Source organism: Takifugu flavidus, chromosome 10 (genome assembly GCF_003711565.1).
Source record: "Takifugu flavidus isolate HTHZ2018 chromosome 10, ASM371156v2, whole genome shotgun sequence".
Lineage (NCBI taxonomy): Eukaryota > Metazoa > Chordata > Actinopteri > Tetraodontiformes > Tetraodontidae > Takifugu > Takifugu flavidus.
The window spans coordinates 3,441,535-3,469,173 of record NC_079529.1 but is presented as its reverse complement, the minus strand read 5'-3'; the positions used below and the strand labels follow the sequence as shown (position 1 = coordinate 3,469,173).

Sequence of the window (27,639 nt, the reverse complement as noted above, 5' to 3'; positions counted from 1 at the left end):
GTTACCGCGGCCTTTGGAGCGGGCTTAGAGGCAGATCCAGGAGGATTACCCCAAGCAACGGGAACCTATCTACACACAAAATAATCAACTTATCTACCCCCCCCCCCCCCACACACACACACACACACACACACACACTTAATAACTATAACCATGAAATCTGAGCCACCCTGCAAAGTTGCCGAGTGAGCACAAGCCACATTCTTTCAAGGACCTTTGCTTACCTCTCAGTTTCACTGAAGGATATCACCTTTCCAAATGACTTCTATTTATTTATTTTAAGGAATCTGTGCTGTGTGTCGTGTCACTTTTTCTTGCATTTCACAGGATAGTTCTGGCATCTAAAATGACATAACAGTGAGAAAACAGTTTTGGCCTATCTCAAAATCCGTTGTGGCTCCCAACAGCCCTGTCAGTGTCAGCCCTTTCACCATAAAGAAGAAATAACTTCCCACACCATCAGCTGCATGTGGCAAAGTTATTTTAACTTCCACATAGACATTTTTGTCGTCAGGAATGAAATACTTCTGTAAATCACGGTAAGGATAAAGCAGAAATAACTTTTAAAAGAAATTACAAACTAGCTTGTTTGATTCAAAAGGACTTTCACAAGGGTAAGCCACATGTTTAAAGGTAAACACGACAGGTAAACATAATATGACCATTTTCTTATAACTGATATATTTTCTAGTGCAATAAACTGCTCTAAACTTCATAAACTATGAAAATATATATCCACATTGTAGTTCGAAAGGTATCTGTAGTTAAAATATGGACCACTAGAGGGAGACCTTTCCCTCATTTTACTTTTATACATTAAGCCTGTGTTCGTGTGTTAAAGTAGAACGTGCGAACATTCATGCAATTCATTTTGCAAATTATTACCGACATTGTGTCTGCATAGTATTGGATAGCAACCTTTTCAAAAATTGTGACAGGCCAACCCCAAAAAGAGGCGCCACGAGAACACAATCAAATAAAAATATATTTATTTGTTGGCTTTGGCTCCGCTAAAATAGTTGCACGCTGACTGAACTACATAGTTTTCGAGTTATGTGCAACTTCAAGATGAGTCAGTGTGCAAACAGAATGCAGCGATTAGATGAAGGCCAACTAATCTTATCGATGCCGCTCTATACATTTAAAAACAACACATCGTAGCTGTTTCATAAAATGATTACGATCCTAATTCGTTTCTAAATTAAATATTAATACAATATTTAGCACGCAGTGCGACTGTCAGCGAGCCCTATTAACAACAGCCAATCACTACCCACCATACTTGAGAGAACTCAAAATTAACCAATCAGATTTTAGCTTCTTAGACTGTGACCTATCGTGGCGGTAATGTTATGGAGTTTCCGCTACTTCTCTGCGTCCATCCAAACCAATAGGATAGGGAGCTAGCATCGAGAGCTAAGCTAACGCCACGCACGGCCTATAGCAGACCGGGAGGGATACCAAGATCAAAACATTTCTGATCGGACGGAGAAGAATATCTCTTTATGAATCTGCATGAGAGCAGTTAAAATCCCAGAAATATGGTGGTTCTCAAAATTCGAGACCAGGTAAGTGCTCGTTGTGCTAGAAGCCGACCCAAGTTTGTACTACTATTGGCTGCCATACATTAGCCAGCAAAATGTTATTCGACTTTCTTCGGCTATTTTACGAAACTACAGCATTCACGTCTGCATTTTAGAAAATCTCCCGAGACTAAATGGTAAATTATACTTCTGTGTGTTAGGGCTGTGCGTGTTGTATTGTTGTTTACACTCTATATTCGCGTTTTAGGGAATTATAAGAGCATCGCATTGGGACACATTCTTAAGCGTTTGTGGAGTTGTAGCCAGCTAATGATCGTGTCTTTCCCCAGCAATTAGCCATAGCCTGCCTGAAATGCTACTTCTTTGACAAATGAGAAGTGACCAGTTGGCGTGTGTGAGTTCAGACTACAGAACCACGTCTGGACTGTCATTTCTAAATAATCGTATGATCAAATAGCCACATAATATCGGTAACGCCGCGTCCGACAATCGCTTCGACAACGACGGCGGTCTGGTTGATTGTGACGTTACCGGGACACCATGATGTGCAAAACCCTTTATGTTGTTAAGCCAATACTTCCTTCGTTTGGAAGTTCGGTAGCCGACAGTTTATCCAACGTGCAGGATATCTGGTTTTAATAACGACGGCGCGATTGGCGTCGATGTTTTTAAGTCGATTGCAGCCGCTTTGTTGTGGAAGGGGATTGCTGTCACTGGTCCTGCGCACTTTTAGCAGGGATTTACTCAAACATATCGGTAATAATAGACTTGCTAGCTGGTGCATCAGGAATAACTGTGTGTATGGTCTGCAGGTACGCAGGAAAATCCCAGTGTGAAGTTCTGATGCCTTTCTAACAGGGTTGGCAGGCCATCAGAGGAGCGGGGCGTCCTTAGCCTTTTTAAACATTTGTCACCTACTTGGGACAACAAAAATAACTGTCCCTTATCATTCACACACCGTGTGTTTTGGACGAGTCCGCTATTCCTGTGACATGTACGTGCATGTGCACCATTGTGTGTGCCTGGCTGATCCTGTACCTGGGCTCTGTGAGCTGTCGCCATGGTGACAGCACTAACCGGACCGGGTTGGATGAGGAAAGGAGGTGCATGGTCGTTCAGTCAGGGGAGCGCAAAATATCCCACAGCAGTCGTGCAAACGTGTAGAAAGAAAAAACTGCCACACAAGCCTGGTCTTTTAGTCTTTACTGCAGAGCTCCAGAGAAACGGTGGGACGGAACCCAAATACAACGGGCCACTTGTTACTCCGAGGTTGGCCCTGGGAGATCTAAGCTCTAACAGATATTCAGGGCGTTATTGTGGTGAAACGATGGATTGTGATGTGTTTTTTTTTTAAAAAAAAAAATCTATTTAGGCATCTACGCAGTTTAGAGGATTTGACCTTGAATGGCGTGTCTTTCAGTTCTGGCGACAGTTTGCACACGAGAATGTTCAGATGTACCAAAAAAGGCAGTTGATGGTCGGACCTCAATTCTTGGGTGCACCTAAACATTTTGGATTGAGTAACGTTATAAAGGTTGGCAGCTCAGTTAGCAGCGGGGGATTGTAGGTCATAAATTCATCAAAGTCCTGACTGAATGTGGTTAAGAAAACCCCGTGACTTTGTTGTTTGTTCTTTTATTTTAATGAGGCTATTATCTGGTAATTTAAGCTCTTCTTGGTTGCCAAAATACACTGAGCAGCTAGCAGTGCTTCTTTATTCTTTCACTTTTTTGTCAGGGGGTGATTCTCTTTTGAAACCATGAATGTACCATTTGTTTCTTTTCTTTAAATGTGTAACCAGTTGCATTGATTTCTTTGCCCTCACTGTTTTCCACATCCATGCCAGCCTTCTCTAAAGACCATGGAAAACAGCTCAAGTCTGCTGATGTTAAAGATCAGATAGTAAAGTGCTGCAGGTCCGTAGACTGCAGCCGTTTCTCACCAATGGCCGTTTGCACATTTAAATCTCCAGTTGGTGTTTGTCGGGGACAGGGATGTTGATATGCACCGTTAGATTACTTTAAATAACTGCACGTCATTTCGGACTTTTAGCTGTCGGCTTGATGATCGTATACTTAAACGATCAATGCTGACGTTCCCTTATTTTACCACCAGCTCTGAGAAACTAAAGGGAAAATCCAGCAGTTACAGCTGTTGTGTGTTGAACTTTCACCATGCTGGCAGCTACAAGAGAGGCTCTGTAGATGGTTTCATCTGTTTCTTCTCTTAAGCTTAAAGCTTAGAATCCTCGTACAGGTATTTTTTCTGTTTAATTTCTTTTCTTCCATATTTAAACAAAATATTCTCATCATTAGTTTGACTCTTATTGTGGGGCAAAATATTAACAAGGAAGCAGTCAGAGCAGCGTGCACGACCCAGCTTCACAGCGCTATTTATTTAGCCTCCAACGGGCAGAGCCTACCTAATTTCTTTGAAAGAGCCGGCAGAGTTGGGCTTTCTGATAGAACGTCTTTTATCGTTGTTTTTATGGCCCGATATGTTTTTTCTAAGATTGAATGCACTCGCCGGAAACCATAGTGTTATAGAAGTCTGGAAACGCAGGTGAAAATGGCCAAAGGATTTCTCGTTTGAGCAGCAGATCAGTTACTTGGAGCAGGATGCCGCACTTGGATTTAGATTGGGATATTTTCAGCAGCCTGAAAGCACGGAACATAATTGGAAGGTGAAAATGCCGGACTCCCCAGGACAACCTACCTCTGCTGAATGATGTGAACAGGAATACTGTATGTTGGGACACTTTAAACATAAAGGAAAGAAGGTTGGGAACCACTGATCGAATAGATTCGTGGCTCTAAAGTAATCTAAAAAAATGAGTCGGGTGTGCGTTGTGGTCCTTGATGAAGACAATCCTGAAATTTCTCGAAGGTCTAAAGTTTTCACAGACACCGAGGTTGTTGTAGGTGAAGTAAAAACTTTACCTATTGTGGCATTTTGTCTAATATTTCAAGGCTGTTGTACCTTAAAAGGAAATTAAAAGATTAGATTGTGCTACATTTTGGCTAACCTTGAATTTTGGTTGAGTTCTGATTTTTTTTATTTTTAAATTTCTTTGTCTCTCCTCCACAGCCTGCTTTGCTAAAAGCTATTTTCAACGTGGACCCAGATGAAGTTCGTTCCCTTATATTCAAAAAAGAGGATGTGAACGCGCAGGTAATTCCATTTTATTTCTAACAGCTGCTTCCTGGCATTATTGCTGTAAGATTATAATAATCCTCACTATTACTGCGTTAACAGGGGTGTCTCACACTGTTAGCTAAATTAAACACGTTTCTAGTATTTGGAAAATGTTTCAGAAGATATAGAAAGCAGATAAAATATCAGGCTTTACTTTATTTCTAAAGATGTCTGCTTGTTTTCAGGACAATGAGAAGCGGACTCCTCTACATGCTGCTGCCTATCTCGGAGACGCAGAAATTATCGAACTGCTGATTCTTTCAGGTATGATTCTTGACACTGATTTCAAAGGCAACCATATGGAATGTTTTGATATTCTGTGCCAGTAGAGGCATAGCTTAGCTATATAGTAAAGGCACAGTAGAGGTTCGTCTTGTTTGTAGGCAGTGTATGCATCCCTTCATAGCTCCACTTTTCCTGGCCCTGACTGACTGGTTTCTCTTTGTCTTGTTGGTGAAGGGAGCGGTAAATGATTAGTTACTGCCTGAGTCACTTATAATTTTGGTCAGTAGTCACTTGGTGCATCTGCATTCCGAACTGTGCGATGCATTTAGGCTCATCTTTCATTGCCAACGGTTGTTTCAGATAGAAATTCAGAACTGTGAAAAAAGCCGTGAGCTGTTATTTTGGTCTCTTCCTAACAGTTACAGTGTCATTTTAATTGTAGGTGCCAGAGTAAATGCCAAAGATAACAAGTGGCTCACTCCTCTGCACCGGGCTGTGGCGTCCTGCAGCGAGGTATGCACACGCTATACGGTTTCTAGGTAATTCACACCATTGCACGCTGACTGGGTGCATCATCTAAAGATGCGTTGGAAAATTCTCGCAGGAGGCCGTCCAGGTGTTGCTGAAACACTCTGCTGATGTAAATGCCAGGGACAAGAATTGGCAGACGCCGCTTCACATCGCCGCAGCAAACAAGGCTGTGCGCTGTGCCGAAGCCCTCGTCCCTCAGCTCAGCAATGTGAACGTGTCGGACAGAGCAGGCCGGACTGCTCTGCACCACGCAGCCTTCAGCGGCCATCTTGAGGTATTAATGTGACCTGCGGGGACCAAAGCCCTTTGAAAGGGTTCATCCTTTTGTTCGATAATTATAGCTGACAAAGGCTTGGACGCGTGCGTTTTAGAAAACCTGACGGTTTGCTATCAGAGTCGTTCACCTTGCTGTTAATGTAAGCTCTTAAACCTTCCGCTTATTCAAAGGAAGTGTTTGTGTGTGCTTCATGAATGAATAAACACAATGGTCATTGTGCTGTGTGCTGCGGTTCAGGCCAGCTGAAGACTGGAAAGCACGTTTCCTGTAAAATCCTGAATGATAAAAATCTGCAAATGATAGCGGTTGAACCAGTCCTGTTTTTCTCCATTGTGACAGTAGGTTTTGGAATGGTACTCAGCCACTCCAAAATGACGTGTGCACACCACATGTCCCTGTTTTTTACACTCGTATGTAAATGCATCCAAACAAATGCGTGTTTAATGGAAATGCTGTGGAAATGTGCTATCGTGTAGGCAAATAATGAAAACCATACAGCCTGCTGATTATTCAGTGAAATTCAAACAGGTGAAAACGTGTTAAATTCTCATTATAAGCGTAAAAGAACTCTGAGGACACCATGGATTTCCTGCTTAATTTCTGAATAAAATGAAGTCAAATTCTGGTATTATTGCTTCTACATATACAGTGTCTTCACATGGGTTTCTGATCAGACTTTAACTAATTTCCTGACTGTATTCTTGTCTCTTTGCTCTGATTAGATGGTGAGACTTTTGCTCTCTAGAGGAGCAAACATCAATGCCTTTGACAAGAGGGACCGTCGCGCGATCCACTGGGCTGCTTACATGGGTAAATCAGTTGGGGGATTTAATATTAAATTATCATTTCTGTGCCTTTATGTTTGAAGACATTAAAGCAATTAGTGACACACTGTTCTGCAACAACTAAAGCTGAAGCTTAGTAGCATATTATTGTAATTGGGTTTGTCTCCTTTTCCTGTTGTTTTGAATCTACAGGGCACATCGAAGTGGTGAAGCTGCTGGCATCGCATGGCGCCGAGGTGGCTTGCAAGGATAAGAAATCCTACACCCCCCTACATGCAGCAGCCTCTAGCGGAATGATCAGCATTGTCAAATACCTCCTGGACTTGGGGGTGGATGTAAGTTCCACCTACAGTATTATCGGCTCATAACACTGTAAGATTTAAGGAGGTATTACATAACCATATGTAATTATCCACGGTTGAAATTATTGCTTTCCAAAAGTCAAGTTTCTGTTTTTGATGGGGAAACATTGTCTCATCTCGATTGTCTAGATCAATGAGCCCAATGCATACGGCAACACACCCCTCCACGTGGCCTGCTACAATGGGCAGGACGTGGTGGTGAACGAACTTATTGAATGCGGCGCCAACGTTAACCAATTGAACGAGAAAGGCTTCGCACCGCTGCATTTTACCGCCGCTTCACGCCACGGAGCCCTGTGTCTGGAGCTCCTAGTGTGCAACGGGGCTGACGTCAACATCAAGGTCAGAAAAAAAGTTGTCATAGAGGAAACATTTTTAAGCCCGATGTAGCGTCGCAGCACCGGATGTCAATAAAATCCCCCTCTTTAGTTCTAATTAAACAGTGACTTTATTGTCTGGGTTTTGCTTCAGAGTAAAGATGGAAAGACTCCCCTGCACATGACAGCTATTCACGGGAGGTTTTCTCGCTCTCAAGCAATCATTGAGAACGGTGAGTGAGAATTCGGCCTTGTTGGATTTTCTTGGGCGTACAAACACATTCAGCATCTCTTTAAAGGACGGAACTTAAATCATTAACATGTTCTGAACCTTTTCTGAAGGCGCAGAGATTGACTGTGAAGATAAGAATGGAAATACTCCGCTGCACATTGCAGCTCGATATGGTCACGAGCTCCTAATCAACACCCTCATTACCAATGGCGCTGACACAGCTAAGTAAGCAAGACATTTCTGTTTTATTCTATTATTCGAAACATAATTTACTGACTTTAGTGATGTGTCTATTTCAGACGAGGTGTTCACGGTATGTTTCCACTGCATTTGGCTGCTCTCAGCGGTTTCTCTGACTGCTGCCGGAAGCTTCTGTCTTCAGGTGAATACTACCCACTGGCAGAAAACTACCTATGGATGTGTATGGGGAAACAACACTTCCATAACGAGTGTTTTTACTGTATGCAGGATTTGATATTGACACTCCTGATGACTTTGGAAGGACCTGTTTACATGCTGCAGCTGCTGGAGGGTGAGAACAGTATTATGTGTCGGTGTTAACACTGGTCCTGACTGTAATCAGGACCAGATTGATGTATTATTTTATTTGCTAAAGCTCAGCTGCGATCTACAGTAACTGTTGTTTTATTGGGAAAAGTGATCAGTCAGCATTAGAGTGATGATTGCTGACTGACTGGGGGGTTTTCTGTTGTGATTCGGAGGTTTTCTCTCTGCCGTGCATGATGAAAGGATTTATTCTCTCACCTTCAGGAACCTGGAATGTCTCAATCTACTCCTGAACACCGGAGCAGACTTTAATAGAAAAGACAGCTTTGGCAGGTTTGTACTGTCATTAAACAGTCCGGATCAAGAATTTGATCCTTTTATTCTTGATCAAATATGACCCGAGCTCCGTTTGTGTTTCCAGGACTCCTCTGCACTACGCTGCTGCCAACTGCAACTACCAGTGTCTGTTCGCTCTGGTGGGCTCTGGAGCCAGCGTCAACGACTTAGACGAGCGGGGCTGCTCTCCACTCCACTACGCAGCTGCCTCTGACACAGACGGAAAGTATGTATTCCACAATAACTCGGTCATCAAAGAGGGGTGGCGACTGCATTAGAGACAGGTTACGCAGGCGCGGGCCGTTTCCCTCACAACAGCTTTTTGTTGTGGCAGGTGCCTGGAATATTTACTGCGAAACGATGCAAATCCAGGGATCCGGGACAATCAGGGCTACAATGCTGTGCACTATGCCTCAGCATACGGACACCGACTCTGCCTGGAGCTGGTGAAGATTACCTTCTGGTTTCTTTCATTTCAATATTTCTGTGTTGGAGTGATTTCACACATTTGTGCCATTTCTCCCGCCACCCCGACCCTTTTTATTTATTACTTTTTTACAGATTGCCAGTGAAACACCCCTAGATGTGGTGGGTTAAATGCAAAACTGACTTCTTACAAATACAAGCACTTGTAGGCAAAGTTCTAACAGATGTGTCTGATTTTCTAAGCTGATGGAAACCTCAGGGACAGATATTTTGAATGATTCTGATGTCAGAGCTCCTGTCAGCCCCCTGCACCTTGCCGTGAGTTTACTATCCATAATATATTGTCCTCTTTTATCGTGGTGTCGCCACACATTTTCCAACACCTTTTTTCATCTTCCAGGCGTACCATGGACATCACCATGCGATGGAGGTCCTGGTGCAGTCTCTGCTGGACCTGGATGTGAGAAACAGTCAGGGATGCACGCCCCTGGATCTGGCTGCCTTTAAAGGACACGTAGAGTGTGTGGATGTATTAATCAACCAGGGCGCTTCTATCCTGGTTAAAGACTTTAACTTGAAGCGCACTCCCATCCACGCTGCAGGTAAAGGCTTGCTGTCAGTGGAGTTCTCGCATTGTGTGGGTTTTGTTATAATGTGCTATCACAGTAGCTAATCTCAACTCATTTTATTTTCTCTTAAGCTACTAATGGTCATTCAGAATGTTTGCGTTTGCTGATTGGAAACGCTGATCTTCAGAGTGCTGTAGATGTCCAAGACGGCAATGGACAGTAAGTCATTTTATTGATGTTTTAGTGTTTTAATTTAGTGATGTTCTGACCTTTTTTCTGTTGTCTTTTAGAACTCCCCTGATGCTGTCAGTCCTGAGTGGACACTCCGATTGTGTGTATTCTCTGCTAAATAAGGGAGCCAGTGTAGAAGCCAAAGATAAGTGGGGCAGGACAGCTCTACATAGAGGAGTAAGAAGTTATATATAATTATATACTTAAACACTGTATGCAGTGCAGTCAAGGACCTTTTGTCAGTTTTTGTTATGTGGAAGCATTATGCTAAAATAAATTTACAGATTTATTACAGAAACTATTAAAATATTGCATTGACTTAAGTATTCTTAAGTCAATCTTGGTCTCTCCCAAAAAGTCTCCATGTCCTAACCACTAAAAAAACACCCCTACAGTGTGATGCTTTATTGTAGAGGTGATGAGTGGCACCTGGTTTTCTCAATTGACTGTTATATTCTTGGTTATATTGCACCAGTGTGTTTCTCACAGTTTAAGAGTCTTCAGGTGATTTTTACAAGCTGATGTTGGGCTCTTACCTGTGTTTTACTCAGGAGAGGCTTATGTGTGGCCACTCTTTTGTCCTCATGCTGTGGTTTTTACCTAATGGTCCACTCATTTAAATTTGCCACAGGTGGTTGTAGAAACATGTCAAAGATGACTGCAACAAAACCTAGAAGTTCTGTTTTCAGGGTAGACTGATGAGAAAGATGATATTTCTTTTATTTTTTTATTCAAGTCACCACTGTTCATTTTATACAGATTCCACTCTGTTCTATTGCTTTTCACTGGAGAGAAAGAGATGTTTATGATTTATGGTGGGGAAAACCAAATCTATTGTTTTCTGGCTGCAGGCTGTGACTGGTCACGAGGAATGTGTCGAGGCTTTGCTTCAACACAGCGCAAACTTTGTGGCACAAGACTGTAAAGGACGCACACCGATCCACCTGGCAGCAGCGTGTGGACACATTGGGGTACTGGGAGGCCTGTTGCATGCTGCCCAATCATTGGAAACACTCCCTGTCTTAACAGACAGCCAAGGCTATACACCACTGCACTGGGCCTGCTACAATGGTACAGAGACGAGGCTGGAAAATTCCTACTTTTGAAAAAAAACAAAACACAAATGCAGGGAAAAGTTAATTGTAGCTGTTTAGTAACATTTATTTCCCTTATGACTCAATGACTAAGTTCTAATGCAATTTTCTTTGCAGGTCATGATACATGTGTGGAGGTCTTACTGGAACATGAGGTTTTTCACAAGGCTGAAGGCAATACTTTCAGCCCCCTCCACTGTGCTGTGTAAGGACTTAAACAGTCATTCTGTGCATGTCAGGAGGGGGAAAATGTTCCACTAGGTTAAAAATAGTGAAATATTTGTGCTCTCCCATGTAGGATACACGACAACGAAGGAGCAGCTGAGATGCTGATAGACACTCTGGGACCTGCCATTGTCAACGCCAAAGACGGTAAAAACAGGTGTGTCAAAGTACAGAAAAGTTCATAGAAGACTTTAATATTGGATTGGAATTATTTCATAATTTTGGCGTTGCTTATGCAGGACCCCACTACACGCAGCAGCCTTCACCGACCACGTGGAGTGTCTTCAGCTGCTGCTGAGCCACAACGCTCAGGTCAACGGTGTCGACGCTGCAGGGAAAACCCCGCTGATGATGGCCGCTCAGAATGGCCAGACCAATGCTGTTGGTAGGAACCCTTTAAACTGATAACAGAGACCACTCTTTCCTATTAATGGAGTTTGTAGAAAAAAGTGATGGTTTTGTTCTCCTTAGAACTGCTGGTGAGCAGCGCAAAAGCAGATCTGACTCTGCAGGACACAGCGAAAAACACCGCGCTCCACCTCGCCTGCAGTAAGGTCGGTGTCGCTACACTTATACTGTATCCGATCATTTACACTAGCTTCCAACACAGAAAACGCATCATGCCTGTAATCAGCATTGTCTTGTCGTGCTGTACAAAAACATTTGTCTGACTCATCCATTCTGAAGTGGACAGTTTGGTCTGGAAACCTTTGAGCTTTACTGTTTAACACCTTTGGTGTTTCCCACAGGGACATGAAACCAGTGCCTTGTTGATATTGGAGAAGATTGCAGACAGAAACCTCATAAACGCCACTAATGCCGCCTTACAGACGTACGTTTGCTTCTGTTACTGTTGGTCTTTTGAGGCTTTGAGCGATGGATTGATATTTTTCTGATGTGCCAATTTGAAGTTTTTAATGTGGAGTTTCGTGTTTGTTCTTTGAAGGCCTCTACATGTGGCTGCAAGAAATGGATTAACAGTTGTGGTGCAAGAGCTGCTCGCAAAGGGAGCAAGTGTCCTTGCAGTCGATGAAAACGGTAAATTCTATAGCTGTTTTCATTCATTCTTCTCTTGTACTTTGGCCTCTTACATAAGGACATTTCTAATATGTATTCTGGCTTTTGATGGCCTGTTAATGATTGAATGATTAGAGGCACTATTTGCCTTTCATGTCCTGCGTGAGCACACACATTCTAGCCTCTTTAACCACATCAAGCATGTGAATAATGGTGTGAATAGGTTTTTCTGTATGAAAGATGCTGCCAAAAATATGAACAGACTTTGAATAATAAGGTGTTATTTGAATCATGCCTCAATCTGTCTGTGTTATTTTTCATGGTTCCAGCAGAAAAAAACAGACACCAGTTATTAAATCGAATATATATTTTTTTATTATTATCTGGAGAAACTGCAAGCATTTGATGGTTCCAGTTTCCGTGAGGGATATTTCAGGAGCCTATTGTGCTTGTGTAACAATAATACCAACCATTGATTTCCTGTAAACCGCTGCTTAAACCTAATCAGGCTCAGGGGGGTGCTGGAGTCTGTCCCAGCACTCGCTTTCACTGTGAGAGGCAGGAATGGAAATACCTCTTTGGACTTGTGTTTCTAACTGATTGTGTATGATTCCCTGTGCCTACCAGTTGAAGCTCTGGTGCCGACTTCTTGACTACGATAATTTTTAACTGTCACTGTTACAGGTTACACACCCGCCTTGGCTTGTGCCCCTAACAAAGACGTGGCCGATTGCCTAGCCCTCATCCTGGCCACCATGATGCCTGTGTCCCCCTGCACCACGGCCCCCACCCTCTCCTTCAATGCCATTAATCATTACACCACCAGCCCCCCGAAAAGCGTCACCTTTGACAGCCTCCCCGTGCTGCGTGGTGAGCACAGCTCCTACTGCAGCTTCAACAACATCAGCCATCACGACGGCATCTACAAAGACGAGGAGCTGAATGACTCTGATTCAGAGACGTACTGAGGGAAAGAGGGGAGCGACACATGTCAGAAACACACACGGTGTCTTAAATCACCAATCGCCAGCTTGATCGGGCAGAAGAAGAGAGAAGAAGCCCCCCCGCAGGAGCCTTAAGAGTCCATCCCCACCCAACAGAGAGTAAGACAGGGAGGAGGTGCAGCGGGCTGGCACACACATCCCGACCTCATCCAGCACCAGGTGTCCTTCAGCTGATACTGGACCTCAGTACCTGTTGTTTTACTAACACTGACTTGTTGTGTGCTAAAAAGAACTGCAGCTGAAGGGAGGACAGTGATTCTGTTCAGCAATAAGTGCTGAAGTGGGATGGTAGCACTTCACAGAGAGCTAAAATGACAGGGACCAAAAGACACAAATAGATTTAAACCGAGTTTTAACTGTGTATGAGATTAAGAATTTGGGGATTTATCCCAAAGGGGTTAAAAAATAAAAAAGCCGGTGTTCATTTTTGAGATTTCTTGACGAGCGGGAGAGGCTGATATCTGCACACGGCATCCAGGTGAATGCACATGTCTTTCAGACCTGCAGTCATGCAGCGGTTGAACCATCTATTTTTGAGATCAGAATTTTATTAAACCCATGTTCATGTCTTAAATGATTTATTCTCCATGTGGGGAAAAAAAAATCAAAACTCCTTTGTGTGCAGCAGGTGATTTTTTTTTTTTAAAAGAATGACCTAACTTGTGCTTTGGTGACCTTTCCATGCAGGTTAGATTTCAAGAATAAATTATTTGTGTTCCTTTTGGTTCCTATTTATGTGTTCATTTTGTGCCTTCATAATTTACTGAGGAAAAGATGGTTTTGTGGCGACATCTGTGAAAGTAAATTAGCATTTGGTAGATAATGACACATTTCTAAGAAGCACTGATTGATGAGTCTGCGGCTGAGCTTTGTGTGAAGAAACACTGTAAACCAATGAAATGACAGCATTTGATTTTATTCTGTTTGAGTATTTTTCTCTAATATTAGTCAGTTTGTTGACAGTTCACTCGCTTTAACTTCAGAAAACAAACCACTCGATCCTTCCACGACGCTAAAGTTCAGTTTTCTGTCTGTATAATTATTTTAACTGGAAATATGTACAAACACAATTGATAGCTTCGATCGAAGTGAAGATACTTTTCATTGCGTTTTTCTTGAAGAGGGATGAAAATAGTCTGTATATAGAAATTATGACTGTGAATTCAATGCGTCAGCGAGTTCTTTCAATACTGAGATTGCTGTATATTTTATGGGTAATAAAGAAATGAGTTATTTAATCATGAGCCTGGTTCATGAAGACATGTCCCGTTTTAAACAGCTTTTTAGTAAAATTTGGAAACATTTTTAAATCTCAATCTGTTAGTTATGCAAATGGGAAAACCTCCAACACACTGAGAATGACCCCAAAAGACTTGAAATTGGACTTTTTTTCTTTCAGTCTACTCTATAGATCCACTGTAACGACTGAAATCCTATTTCTGCTGCCCCCTATTGGTCAAAGCAAGAAGCGTTACCCCAGAATAAAGAATCTCGACGGTGTCGCAGATAAACATCAGCCAACTTCACATCGTAAAGTTCAATAAATGATTTTAATCGGATCACTCTCAAAAAGTCTTTGTTTTGGCTAATGTGTATTCTTGATATATACAGATTTATTATCCCCAGTATAACAATACATATATATCGTGCACTCATAAAATGGTTTTGCGGGATATGAGTTATTTCCAATTTTAAAGAGAAACGCTTGAATAAACAGCAGACTTTTACTTTTCTACAAGGTTTCATGACGTGCGGGCTCACAGGCAGCGTCTGTTGTGATTGGCTGGTAACCCGGAAGTAATGTCGACACCACCCACCATACTAGTTGTGTGTGTGAGAGAGAGAGAGAGAGAGAGAGTGTGTGTGTGTACAGTTTTGGTGTGTCTCGCCGCTATCTTAATATTTAGCTACCGAACAGCAGCAAGCATCTTCCCGGGGACGTCATGGAGGAGTTGACGGGCGCTCAGCTGATTGCAGAGTCTTTAAAGACTCAGGTAGGAGCGCTCCAAAACAGGTCAAAGATTGGCGACCAAAGTTCAAGTTTCAACGTGAACCTAAACAAATTCACACCCATACGTCAATCATGAATAATGATTTTTTTTTATAGCTAATTATGTTTGTTTAATTCCCCTGCAGAACGTGGAGTACATGTTTGGAATAGTTGGTGTTCCTATCATTGAAGTAGCCATGGCTGCTCAGGCTGCTGGGATCAAATATGTGGGCATGCGTAATGAGCAGGCGGTATGGCGCTTATAACACGATAATTACAATATATATTAGCTTTAACAACTGCATGCAACACCAAACCTACGATAATATTTGTCTAAACACAGGCATGCTATGCAGCATCAGCTGTTGGATATCTTACAGGCAGGTAAGAATTTCTTTTATTTAACAACTTCATACCTGATGTTTCCATTTGTAAATCACGCTCTCTTCTGCATGGTTACATGCAGACCAGGTGCCTGTCTGGTGGTGTCTGGTCCTGGACTCATTCATGCTCTGGGTGGAATGGCCAATGCAAACATGAACTGCTGGTACAGCTTCATTTAGCAACCAGGAGGCCTGGGAGGTGTGTATCTGCGCCCGTACTGTCTGGTTTAAGTTTGTTTTGCTTCCAGGCCCGTTATTGTCATCGGAGGATCCTCAGATCGGAACCAGGAAACAGCAGGTGCCTTTCAGGAGTTTCCACAGGTCGTAAACATCTTAATGTGGATTTCTTTCCTTTTGCTGCTCAATAAGTCAGACTCATTTTGTTTCAGGTGGAAGCATGCCGGCTTTATAGCAAATTCTCTGTCAGACCCAGCAGTCTTGAAGTCATCCCCTCTGTGGTGGAGAAGGTAATCTTGTATCTTATCTTTAATCCTGTCTTTTTACTTTTATTGAATAACCTCCCCTACACACACACACACACACAGCTGCAAGTCTGGAAGGTGCAGTTGCAGACTTTCTTCCCAATATCACAAAAAAAGTTAATCTCAACTTATTTACCCGAATAAAATCACCAAGTTCGGGCATCATCAGTGACACGGAGGTGACAGATTTTCTTTTTTATACAGGCGGTGCGGACGAGTATGTACGGGCGTCCTGGAGCCTGTTATATCGATATAGCCGGGGACATGGTTAACGCTAAAGTGGACAGGAGCCAAATCAGGTTTGCACCTGTTTATCCTGTTAAATATGTGTATCTTTTTCTGCAAAGCATGACTTGTGTTGTCCGATTTATTTCTGTAGGGTTGTATCCTGCTGCCCGGATCCACCGGTGAGTTTAGCTGACCACGGTGCCGTGGCCGAAGCCGTGTCAGTCTTGAAAACAGCAAAAAGACCCTTAGTCATCATCGGCAAAGGTAGTATCAAATAAAATACATCAGTGCCTCCTACAGTTATAACATTTCAGCTGGCGCATGTGTTCCGTCCTTCAGTGAGAGCGGGTAATTAGATAAGTCATGGCAGCGTTGTTGCAACAGGCGCAGCCTACAGCCGAGCAGAAACTGCTCTCAGGGAGCTTGTGGAAACGAGCGGCCTGCCATTTCTGCCCACACCCATGGGGAAGGGGGTCCTCCCTGATGATCACCCACACTGTGTGGCTGCTGCCCGCTCAAGGTTGCCGCCCCCCCATTTTGCTGCATTTGGAAAAAAGTCATTCATGGTCATTTTAAACACCAAAATGTGTTTTTTTTCCCTTTACTCGCCTCATGGCCTCTTCCACCGTTTCTGCTGTGAAGAGCTCTGCTGCAGGCCGATGTTATACTGCTGCTCGGTGCAAGACTCAACTGGATCCTTCACTTTGGCCTGCCGCCAAGATTTGACCCCAATGTAAAAATAATTCAGGTATATAAATTGAAAACTCCATCACTCAAACATTATTGCCTTTATCAGGACAAGATTTATTTGACAGATATTTAGCATCGAAACAACCTGATTGTTTCGTGTGTTCAGGTTGACCTTTGTGCCGAAGAGATGGGGAATAACGTTAGGCCTGCTGTCGCTCTGCTGGGAGACATCAACGCTGTTGTGACTCAGGTAACCGTGGATCAACTCTTATCTTCGATTGCCACAACAGTCTTAAGTGCATCATTGATGTAAGATAGGAGACAGATTTATTTTTTTCTTTCAGCTCCTGCAGGGTATTTGTAAAGATGGTTGGAAATATGGCTCTGGTACAGAGTGGTGGAGCTTACTGAGGAACAAAATCGCTGCTAATGCAAAAATATCAAAGGTATGTTTAGCTTAAAATGTGAATTTCATTATCTATTAACTAAAAAGCCACATGCTGACATTACTAGAACCAGAAATGTTTTACGGGGACGTCCTAAACGTGTCGGGATTGCTATATTTCCATTCTTCCACAGACCCTGGCTCTCCAGTCAACTGTGCCCATGAACTACTACACAGTGTTCCATCATGTTTCCCAGCTGCTTCCGCACGACTGCATCATTATCAGCGAGGGTGCCAACACGATGGACATAGGGCGAACTATGTTGAACAACTACCTGCCTCGACACAGGCAAGCCCGTTGCACCACAGCGGCATTCACAGGAGCTCCTAGTCAGAGTCTAACACACCCCTTGATCTGAAGGGGAGTGTTGCTGTGGAGCGCAGACGCAACCTAAATGGTTGTAATCTCGGAGTTCCACTGCATCATTTCTGACTGATATTCACCGCTGGATTAATATAATCATGGCAGATTATGTGTGCATGACGATCAGCCGATTTAATTATGACATCGGAAGCTGGTGAAACCAAATGAGGGATCAAAGACTTCACAAGTGTCTCGCTGAATCCTAAGCAAACATGCCAAAAACACACGAGCATAAAGCGATCGCCCAGTCCTCATTTGGATTAGCAAGGCCTGTGGTGGTCTCCTCCAGCTGTTTGGGAGAAGTCAAAGGGAGGGTGAAAATTCTCCAAAAAGTCCGCATAAACCATGTCCGTCTCGCTCAAGCTGCGGGTGATACAGTCATTGTTCTAAGGTTCAGCTTGTCCTGTCAGGTTGGACGCTGGTACATTTGGAACAATGGGAGTGGGTCTCGGCTTTGCAATCGCAGCAGCGACACTAGAGAGGAGCAACGGCGAGAAAGGCCGAAGGATAGTGTGTGTGGAGGGGGACAGCGCCTTTGGATTCTCCGGCATGGAGGTTGAAACCATGTGCAGGTGGGTTCTCAGCTGCCTTTCCAGGAGTGATATGATATTCATTTGCTTTCCTGCTCTGTTTTCCCACCAAGTTATTTATTTTAACAGGTATAATCTACCTGTGGTCATTATTGTTGTCAACAATAATGGAATTTACAGTGGAGTGGATCCTGAAACATGGAGAGAAATGGCAAAAATGGGGGATCTGACATCTATGTGAGTCTGAGAGGTTTGAGCATCAGTTACTGCAGCATGTTTCCTTTTCACATGGCCACCTTGTCATCGTGTTCTGTGTCAGAGCCCCGCCCGTGACGCTCCTACCTGAGGCGCGCTACGACGAGGTCATGGCAGCATTTGGAGGGAAAGGGTATCTGGTGAGGACGGTGGAGGAGCTCCGCAGTGCTTTGGAGCTCAGTTTGACTGACTGGCAGAGGCCAAGTCTCCTAAATGTCCTTATCGACCCCTCGTCCGACAGAAAACAGCAGGTAACTCACCGGCGGCTGGTGTGTGTTTGTGGCTCCCCAAGCTGCAGTAAAGCATCAATCCTGTTGAGGATGCTGCAGTGCTCCATGAATGAAGGCTTCTTGTATTCAACATGGAATCCCATCAGATTATACTGCACCCTCACCAAGTTTCTTCACCCTCTTTTGGAGGAATTGCTAAACAGTTTAGGCTTTATAGGGCAGGTGAAGGTCATCCAAATACCCTGATTTACACACAGATTTGCCGACTTAATCCTGACCCTAATCCAACCCTCTAGTGAAATGTGTGTATCCAGCAGTTTGAGGTCCTTTATCATTATCAAACAGAGGAACTCTAAAGCCAGACCCGATTAAATGCTGGCGTCTTATAGTTTATTAATGTAATAAGCAACAGTTTAGTGTTGCGTCAGTTCTCAGCTGTCCTGACGTGGCTAGATGAGTAGTAATCTACGCTGTGCGTGTGCTGCGGGACCCATGCGCTGCACTCACAATCCCTCCGCCTCACACTAGCCTGACCTTACTATTTCAGTCCCCATAATTAGGAAGCATGGCCCTCCATGTTTATCGGAGTGTATCCATGCAACCCTCCGTGGACATGTTGTATTGAGGGTCGTATCCATGGTGCAGAAAGACACGACCCCTAATACGTGTGAAGGGTGCTGCTGGCAGGTTTTTTTGCCCAAAAATATGCTTCATATTTAGATTAAAAGATGAGTATTTGACAACAGAAGGCCATCTCATTTTTCTGAAGCCATTTTGTATTTTCTGTATTTGCAGGAATTTCCCTGGCTCACACGTTCAAACTTGTAGAGCTGAAGATGGATCCAGAGCTCTTTTTTTCAGAAATAAAAAAAGATCAAACAACATATATTTGTAATTGTTTAAGGAGTTTTTCAATTCTTACCAACAGAGTAATTAAATGTCAAACAAAACATGAACAAATGCAATTTTGAATACAGCAAACATGATATTCTAGACATTGGTTAATAAAAAACTAAAATGCTCAGAAGTGCACACATGCATTCAGACAGTCTTGATTTCTTGAGTGTCTATTCATCAATCCACCACAGGACAGACAGACCCACGCCATTTACTCACACACTCACACCTGGGGGCACTTTAGACTTTCGATTAACTAATTGTGCACGATTGGCACCATTGCAGGAAAATTTGAGCTGGTATCTTACTTTAAACTCCTGTATATTAATTGTATGTTGTTTATTGCTACAAAAAACTGAGAAAATGATCATTTCTGTCACTAGGCCTGTCTGTGATAAATAAAATTCCCTGGCTGCTGTGACGCAGCCTCTGTTCTCTTTAAATTGCTGTCATATCCTCCAGAGTGCCTCCTTGGACATGCAGGCACTTAGTCTGGGCAATCAAACTAATAATGGCTGTACAACACTTGTGGGGATGCTGTGTGCAGCATATAAATTGGCACAGATCAGGCATGCACGCAGATTCCCCTTTCCTGCAGAAGCCGACAGTGGATCGTCCCTCAGGAGTCTTCCTGCAGGAGCGGTGGAGACAACAAAAGACCCCCCCCCCCCTTTGCAGTAGTAGAGATCTAATATTGGCACCCGAAGCAGCTGGCGGGCTGTCTCCTATAATTTTAGCACACACTGATGCAGAGGAAAGATTTAATGGGCATTGGTCAGCATACCCTCTGCTAGGGGCGTAAAGGAGGTAGAGCAGCAGAGGAGGGGAGCAGAGGGAGAAGACAGTGAGCTTGGACGGGCAGCTTTGGGTCACAAATAAAGTCAAGCAACAATCTGGAGCAGCATGACTCTTCTAATGCTCGGACTGTATCTGCCTTTGTGGCTTTGTTACGGCCGGGCTCAGTCCTCCTATCTTGACAGCTATGTTTCTTTCCCAGGTAAGATTATTGTAAGCGTGAGCCTTTGTGTGTCTGTGTGCGTGTGTGTGTGTGTGCACTTTAGTGTGCGCGCATTACAGTGTGCCAATGATCATACTGATGTGTTGAATTAGGCTGTTTTAGAGACAAGATTTTAGGATTGATTTTGATCTTACTGCATTTATAAACTGCTTGTTTTTATTGTCTCGCTGCCCATGAGGAGCTCTGGAAATGCCTCTATAAATAGGGAGAGCAGATTCAGTCCTTCAGTGAGAGGCACAGGCACATTATATCCGTGTCCAGCTCTTGGATATCTGCCGGATGGGTGTCACGTTTTGATCGTTTGCACCTGTTTAGCCCCTGCTTTTGCTGCTCCTGTCTGCCCTTAAGCTCTGGGATTTGCCCAGTTATTTTATTTACATTAATGTGATCATCACTACACTGACTGAGACCACTGGGGGGAAAAAAACAAACCTGTTTATTTATGAGGTTAAGCAATATCATTGTTCTGATTTGAAATCTTCTGCTGCTCCACTAAGGTTGGCAAATATTTTTGCAATTTTCTGACTATTTTGTATGCGTGTGCATGTGTGCGTGTGCGTGTGTGTGTGTGTTTCTGGTTTTGGCACCTGTTGCCATTGTCTGTGTGACTGGTTGCATGCACACTGTGCACAGCTCTCAGGTCTCAGGAGCAGCAGAAGAGATTCAGCCCGTGCTGTTTGCTGAGTCCACCTCCACCCCCGCTATTTCCTCCTCCCCCTTCACTTTGGCGCCGCCATGCTCATGTGAGTCAAAGTCATGTGACTTTTATTGTGGAATATGTTATGTCTTTGGTTTATGTCCAAAATATCCCACACTTACTGTCTTTGGACCTCTGAGTGACCCTGATAAAACCCCTCAGAGTTTACAAGTGCTTTAATAATCAATTCTTCCTTTTTATTACATACAGAATGAAGACGTAGGCAACAAAGGCAGTGAGACAGAGCAGGGCGGTGAGGACAAAGGTTCTGCCTGCCCTCGAGGCCCTCGCGGGCCCGCAGGACCACCTGGCATTGAGGTTGAATCCAGAATCTTCTCATGCAGTACTGCACATCACCCCCTCCTCTCTGTTCTGTTAGTGTAGCCCAGCCACCTTGGTTTTGTCTGCAGCACACCTGCTGCAATCTATTTTAGAAAGAGCTTCAGCAGGGTCAAAGTGCTAATAAGAGCCACAATCCAACATTACCCAATCTCAACCTGAGAGTTCCTGCAGGAGATGGGGGATTTCTGTATCCCTTGTATCACAGCAGCGCATTAACGGTCTACATTTAGCTCAGACAGAAATAGCCTTTTTCCACCCCCTGCCAGGGTGCCACACATCATTCGTAGAAACTGTCCAAAGAGCCAACAGGTTGGAATGATGCGTAAATTCCACTGGTTACCAACACAAGCAAAGGTCTGTGTCCTGTGACAATGAAAGATGATAACACAGCCCGTGAAAGTCGTAGACTTGTGAACCCGCCTTTTTTTACCCCCCTAGAACCACACAGGGATCTTTATTTTAATCGGTTGTGGCAACTATGCTTTTAGTTAATTAAAAATTCAGAGACCGACTTTCAGAACTATTATGGTGTGCATTTATGGGGACAATTAGAAGAATAAATCTATTTTTTGTTCCTCAGGGCCCACCAGGATTACCCGGATTAGGAGGGCCCAAGGGAGAAAAGGTGAGCCGTCGATTTCCTTGCGATCTTTCTGTAGTTTGTGTTATTTCACCAGCTTAAGTGACTGAAAGATGCTTTCTGGAAGCATATCAAACAGCCTCTGTCCTTGTCCCCTCCTCCGCATCCTGTTGTCAGGGAGAAATCGGAAGACCTGGCCAAAAGGTGAGTGTCCCCCATTAATCACTTTATATTCTCCGCTAAGTGGATTTACTCAAAAATGAGATATGCTGCCTCCGCCCGCTTGCTAGCTGTAACTCAGAGCAGTGCCGGGGCTTGGATGTGTTCTGCAAGAACCCGCATGCTGGTGCAACCTTGACAGGGGACGTCGGAGCCTCACTGAGGAGATGCAATGCATGCAGAGGGCGCCGCTGGGACGGGCTGTTTTTGACAGCAAAGCGGGATAACGAGTAGCTCCTCCCGCACAGGACCGATGTACTTAGCTATGACCACTCTGTCTTCCTCAAAGACACACAGCACCACAGAGGCCCCTCCCTCATTGTTAGAAAGCACATTGAGAATTGAGGACACATTGTTAGATTGGGGCAGGCAGGGAAGAAGTGACCTCCCCCCAAAAGGCTGAGTGGCTGTGATCGAGCAGTAAAAGCAGCCCAGTTGGAAAGCCTCAGCTGGCTGGTGGCCTGACTGAGCTGCTTTGCAGCACTGCAGGGCAATTTAGCTTAGTGCTTCAGCCAGGTCATAAATCATTTTATTTCCCACAAGCACAGGCTTCTGTTCTATATACGGCCCATCATTTAATTAAAGAGAGCAAAGTGACAGAGCTCGTTAAAGTCATTCTCCCCCACCGTGCAGCACTGATAAATACTGGCGCGAGCAGGCTGACAGCTTATGCAGCATGTCCTGCAACCTACCCTAACCTGCAAGGCAGGAAGACACATTGGGAGAGGTCTTGATTTCATTAACACTCCTCCATCAGCTGTGATAGCAGTTTTATTAAGCCAGAAAGTGATTTTTGAATTAGCCTTCAGGCTTTAAAATGTACTTCCTGTTAGGGCCGGACAGGTCCTCCTGGACTTCCTGGAAAGCAAGGACCAGCTGGATGGCCTGGACCCAGTGGGCCCAAAGTGAGTAAGTCAAACTTCTGATGTAAATTATTATTGAATAATAAGTATTGGGATTGTGTCATGTGCATCATTTTTACAGGTATTTACAGGTATAGTATTTACTCTTCAGACACTTATCTGAACTGTATTTTTTTCCCTTTGCTTAGCATTTTAAAGTGCAGCAGTCCTTTATTTGACTGATTCCAGAAGTTTTTCTCTTGTTTTAGGGTGAGAAAGGTGACCAAGGACTGATGGGTTTACCTGGAGGCAGAGGACCAATTGGACCACGGGTATGATCCACATTCGCCTTTACACTTATCAACACTTGACATAAAAGAAAAAGGAAAGTTCCCTCATTTCTGTGTGTTTGATCTTTAATTCCAGGGCTTGACTGGCTACAAAGGCGAGAAGGTTCGTGGCCCTTTAAGTTGTTATCTGTAAAGAGCATATTCAGATGTGCTGATACGGACGTCTTCCGATGTTTATGACACGATGTAACACTCATTCATCTGCTCTCCAGGGTTCTCGAGGCGACCGCGGTGAGAGCGGGGCAAAAGGCGACAAGGTGGGGAAGTCTATCAGCTGTAGCGCAACAGTTCATGCTGTGCACGTACCTGCACTGCATTTCATCTGCTCTTCTTTCACCACAGGGTGCGATGGGTTTCCCAGGCATGCTTGGACAGAAAGTGAGGCAATAAATAAGTATTAGTAGCAAAAAAGATGTGTTTCCCCTTGAGAGCTTTAGATCTTTTTCAACTCCGACCTTGCTGACCGTTGGGATGATGTTTTTTCTTTGTGCAGGGCGAAATGGGTCCAAAGGGCGAACCTGGAACCGCAGGAAACAGAGGACCCACAGGCCGACCAGGAAAGAGAGGCAAGCAGGTGAGGCTTCCTGTCCTACCATCACAGCATCAAAGGAAAAGCTGAGAAAACTTTCTTGAGAAAAATCAAAATGGCCAAGAGACGCAATTTTACTGTTCGTTACTCAAAGTCCGACTGCTTTGCTCCGGTTTTGTTTTTGCTGCAGGGAATGAAAGGAGATCCGGGGAGTGGTGGTCCCATGGGACCTGCAGGCCCACAGGGACCTGTAGGACATCCCGGTCCTCCTGGTTCACCTGCCACAGGTGGGAACCTTGCTCAGGAAGATATCACATTTTGAGCAAGATGTTCTTTCTTCAGAGCGGTTTTGAGAGTGTCTGATACATGGAGCAGGGCAGCAGTCTGAGAACCAACAGCAGCAGTTTTATTTAGCAACTGAGAAACTTTATCTGGGGAGATGAAACACGACGCTCTGGTTATGATATCATGCACCCAATCGGATTCACAGATGTCAGTCCTCTGTAAACATATAAAGATATTATGTCAACAGGTGACATTTAGTATTTATCACTGATGAGCGATTCATGATGTTTGGACAGCTTGACAGAATCCATAATGCCACATTTGATGTGATGTTCTATTCCATCTATCCTGATCTTATTGTGTCTTAATAAACATTCTTTTCTGTGCACATGTTCAGGACTGTACATGGTTGGAACCAAGGGTGCCCGGGGTCTGCCGGGGCCTCCTGGAAAGTGTAGCTGCGGTGCTCTCAGTAATTTTCCATACGATGATTTTTCTTCCAGAGGACACCACCCTAAAGTACCAGCGGTGAGGAAATAGTCTTCGTTAGTCGTTATCGCTGGAAGCTCAAACGCCACATTAAGACAGAAGGTTCTGCTTCTCTTATGGCTTTATTCAGATCTTCATTGTGAACAGTGATGAGGAGATGGAGCGCCTCCACGCAGAAAACGCGCTCGCATTCCGCAAAGACCAGAGATCTCTCTATTTCAAAGACCTCGACGGATGGTTCCCGATCCAAGTAACAAGATAGATTTGTCATAACTTTCAACACGGGCGAGGGGCACTCGCCCCGCAAGCTCTTTTTAAAACTCTGTAAAAGTCTTTTCCATTCCAGCTGATGCCATTCCAGTCCATGGAAAACGCACCTGACGATGACGGTTACTGCGGCGATGGGATCGTGCAGGTTCCCAGGGGGGAGGAGTGCGATGACAAGAACAGGGTCGTCACGGACGGCTGCGTCAGTAAGTCTCGGTGTTGTCATTGGCACATTTGTCACGGCTTCGCTATGTGCATATAACATGACTCCCTCATCTCTGGCAGAGTGTAAACACGCACACTGTGGAGACGGATACCGCCACGAGGGTGCCGAGGAGTGTGATGGAAAGGACTTTGGATACCAGACGTGTAATTCATACCTTCCAGGGTGAGCACAATGTATATTCCTGTCAACATTGTCCTGCCCCTCGTCGGTGTGTTGGCACGCCGACCAAAACGTTGCGTCTCCTCCCGTTCGCAGGTCATACGGTCACCTCAAGTGCACGCCCCGCTGTGTTATCGACTCCACAAACTGCAAATACTTCACTTGAGGAGGAACTTGGATGATCCAGCAGTGTCCTCTGGGTTTTGCTTGACATGCAAAGAATATTTAGATGTATAAAGAAAAGAAAAAAGAAAAACATCTATATATGTGTATATGCATATACATATACACACATATATATATGCCAAGCAAAAAACTCTAAATTTAGATGCAACAATGATTCTCTGGGAAAAGAACATAACAGAATCCATATATGTGTGTAAATATCACTCATCTCTATTGCTGCTGAGACATCTAGATCTCTGGAGTTCTGCTCAGTCGGTGGAGGTGAGAACCTTCACCCATCATACAAACTCTTTCTTAACAAGCACGGTCTCCTCGCCGCGCCGATTCAGACCAGTGAGAGGGGCGGAGACTTTATCGGGAGTCATTTGGACGGTGGGCGTAAACGGACCCATCGATCCGGGTGCCGAAGCCCTGGGTGTCCTGCCACGGCGTGAGTGAGAGCGCATTTGCATGAGGCAAAATATTTTGCTTGATATTCTTACAACAAACCTGGCGCTGTAAATAGTGAGGCCGAGCATCAGAACTACAAACAGGTACGGTTAGAGGTGGACGTAGTGCATGAAATCCTGTTCATACTCATATATTTCAATGAGACTGTTACACCAGGAGACTGTTAGCGTGCAGATACATTCACTGTGGAGTCAGAAATGTAAAGTTTCTCAGGAACAAACAGGTCATATATGTCCACCAGACACCTTTAACAGGCCTCTCCGGTACAACTCTTTACAAAGGAAATGGCGGCGACTGTACGCTGAAGCGCACGGGCAACTCGGACAACGTCTCCGCGGGGGTGCCCACCTGAGTGGGCTGAGTCCCCTGTGCTTCAGTGAGAAATGAACCACACTGTATGTGAAGGCTTGAAACTGTTACGCTCTTAAAGTTCTCACAGCACAGCCAAGGCTGGAATAGTGCGCTGCTAAAGGGGTGAAGTTATAATTCCAGTCTCTTTTATGCTCTTTACTGTATTTACTCTAATACCTCTTTATCCAGTCTTTCTGTCTTACAGCAACGGTGAATCTCTATGGTCACACTTATCCGTGTCTTTACGCATCCTCTGCATTTTTGGACATTGGTCCTGGAAATCGCTTTGATGAAATAAGTCGACATTTTCCACGAGCTGCTGAAGAGAGGGCGCGCTTCTCTCCTCTCAGCCACAATTAGTCGCAGTCAGGAGGTCAAAGGTGATTCTTCTGGAAAGGCGTTGAAAAGACCGTGTCTCCGCATGCTTCTGGTGCCACGCCAGTGAGTGTGGACTGCTTCCAAACGTTGTTAATCGCCGCCTCCATCAGTGTAGCCGTTGTCTTAAGAGATGAGTCCAGCTGTGCCCGGAGTGAAACAGAGTACTGTATGTTTGATGTATTGTGCCATGCACAAAGCTGCGATATCTTTTTAAAACGACTGTATGTTGAATGTCACGTTGGCCTGTGCTGATCTGCTCTGTTGTGTACGGTGTAATCACAGCAATGTTCAAAGCATGAAATGTTACATGGACCGAGGCTGGGATTGCTCTTTGACTTTGATGTTATGAAATGGTTTCCACAGTACTCGTGGGTATGTGTAAAATAAAAACGGGAGTTTGAATCGTCCAGAAATCTTCCTGACACGCTGCTTTTGTCGTCTCACGCTGCCGCCGACTGCGAGGGAAGCAGCACAAAAAGCAAAACTGCGATTGATGTTCTCTCGGAGCACTCACTGTAATAAAAAGCAGCAGATATCCATCAAGTGGCTGAAGGACGCTGTCGGCAGCTCCACAGTGCTGCCTTAAACTCAGCAGAGCACGCTCACTGGCTTCCATATGGTGGTGAAAATGCCTCCCAGTGCTGAATCTGTGTCTGCAGATGTGGCACAGTGATAAGGGTTTGGGCACGGGCAGCCAGGCAGGGCCCACAGCAGGGACCTCGGATCGGACCCGCTCGAGTAACTCCATTAGCTCGCTTTTTCTAAATCACATCAAGACAATTTGTCTGCTGCGATGCCCCAGTAAGAGCTTACCTAGGCGCACTCCCCAGTCCAGGCTGATTCTGCTGCTCACAATAACAAAGATCAGCAGGTTCAATGAACGTAAACATGTAAATAAAA

General features: G+C 44.3%; 3 protein-coding genes across 4 annotated transcripts; all 3 read left to right on the top strand.

The window, feature by feature from the left end:
* The first annotated feature begins 1,364 nt into the window (after positions 1–1,364).
* Positions 1,365–14,115, top strand: ankrd28b (ankyrin repeat domain 28b). Its single transcript, XM_057045339.1, has 28 exons — positions 1,365–1,568; positions 4,632–4,715; positions 4,925–5,003; positions 5,407–5,477; positions 5,569–5,769; positions 6,495–6,582; positions 6,750–6,892; positions 7,049–7,261; positions 7,391–7,469; positions 7,579–7,693; positions 7,768–7,850; positions 7,937–8,000; positions 8,240–8,308; positions 8,397–8,537; positions 8,646–8,757; positions 8,873–8,899; positions 8,981–9,055; positions 9,138–9,339; positions 9,438–9,525; positions 9,597–9,714; positions 10,389–10,608; positions 10,749–10,836; positions 10,930–11,013; positions 11,096–11,241; positions 11,328–11,410; positions 11,606–11,688; positions 11,803–11,894; positions 12,558–14,115. The coding sequence occupies exons 1-28, from the start codon at positions 1,542–1,544 to the stop codon at positions 12,839–12,841; spliced, it is 3,159 nt and encodes a 1,052-aa protein (XP_056901319.1). The 5' UTR covers positions 1,365–1,541; the 3' UTR covers positions 12,842–14,115.
* Positions 14,116–14,688: 573 nt separating this feature from the next.
* hacl1 (2-hydroxyacyl-CoA lyase 1) lies at positions 14,689–19,360 on the top strand. The gene is made up of 17 exons (XM_057045347.1): positions 14,689–14,871; positions 15,014–15,118; positions 15,211–15,251; positions 15,334–15,414; positions 15,499–15,571; positions 15,640–15,717; positions 15,937–16,031; positions 16,112–16,224; positions 16,345–16,480; positions 16,603–16,708; positions 16,817–16,900; positions 16,995–17,096; positions 17,230–17,384; positions 17,870–18,031; positions 18,119–18,226; positions 18,309–18,495; positions 19,270–19,360. The coding sequence occupies exons 1-17, from the start codon at positions 14,821–14,823 to the stop codon at positions 19,300–19,302; spliced, it is 1,710 nt and encodes a 569-aa protein (XP_056901327.1). The 5' UTR covers positions 14,689–14,820; the 3' UTR covers positions 19,303–19,360.
* Positions 19,361–20,086: 726 nt separating this feature from the next.
* On the top strand, positions 20,087–27,152 carry colq (collagen-like tail subunit (single strand of homotrimer) of asymmetric acetylcholinesterase). 2 transcript variants are annotated; one of them, XM_057045354.1, is made up of 17 exons: positions 20,087–20,368; positions 21,023–21,132; positions 21,297–21,404; positions 22,009–22,053; positions 22,186–22,212; positions 23,061–23,132; positions 23,339–23,401; positions 23,496–23,522; positions 23,632–23,676; positions 23,762–23,797; positions 23,913–23,993; positions 24,139–24,235; positions 24,631–24,761; positions 24,853–24,972; positions 25,054–25,195; positions 25,275–25,377; positions 25,471–27,152. In XM_057045354.1, the coding sequence occupies exons 1-17, from the start codon at positions 20,275–20,277 to the stop codon at positions 25,538–25,540; spliced, it is 1,371 nt and encodes a 456-aa protein (XP_056901334.1). In that variant the 5' UTR covers positions 20,087–20,274; the 3' UTR covers positions 25,541–27,152. The 2 variants fall into 2 exon arrangements, with proteins under 2 accessions (XP_056901334.1, XP_056901335.1); XM_057045355.1 differs by having other exon boundaries at positions 20,088–20,368; positions 25,069–25,195.
* The last annotated feature ends 487 nt before the right edge of the window (positions 27,153–27,639 follow it).

Coding starts and splice junctions, on each gene's coding strand:
- hacl1 (XM_057045347.1), top strand. CDS start 14,821: ATGGAGGAGTTGACGGGCGCTCAGCTGATTGCAGAGTCTTTAAAGACT. Junction 15,415..15,498: donor AATGCAAACATGAACTGCTG/GTACAGCTTCAT, acceptor TTTTGCTTCCAG/GCCCGTTATTGTCATCGGAG. Junction 15,572..15,639: donor CCTTTCAGGAGTTTCCACAG/GTCGTAAACATC, acceptor ATTTTGTTTCAG/GTGGAAGCATGCCGGCTTTA.
- colq (XM_057045354.1), top strand. CDS start 20,275: ATGACTCTTCTAATGCTCGGACTGTATCTGCCTTTGTGGCTTTGTTAC. Junction 25,196..25,274: donor CGTCACGGACGGCTGCGTCA/GTAAGTCTCGGT, acceptor CATCTCTGGCAG/AGTGTAAACACGCACACTGT. Junction 25,378..25,470: donor TGTAATTCATACCTTCCAGG/GTGAGCACAATG, acceptor TCCCGTTCGCAG/GTCATACGGTCACCTCAAGT.
- ankrd28b (XM_057045339.1), top strand. CDS start 1,542: ATGGTGGTTCTCAAAATTCGAGACCAG. Junction 4,716..4,924: donor AAGAGGATGTGAACGCGCAG/GTAATTCCATTT, acceptor GCTTGTTTTCAG/GACAATGAGAAGCGGACTCC. Junction 8,758..8,872: donor ACCGACTCTGCCTGGAGCTG/GTGAAGATTACC, acceptor ACTTTTTTACAG/ATTGCCAGTGAAACACCCCT.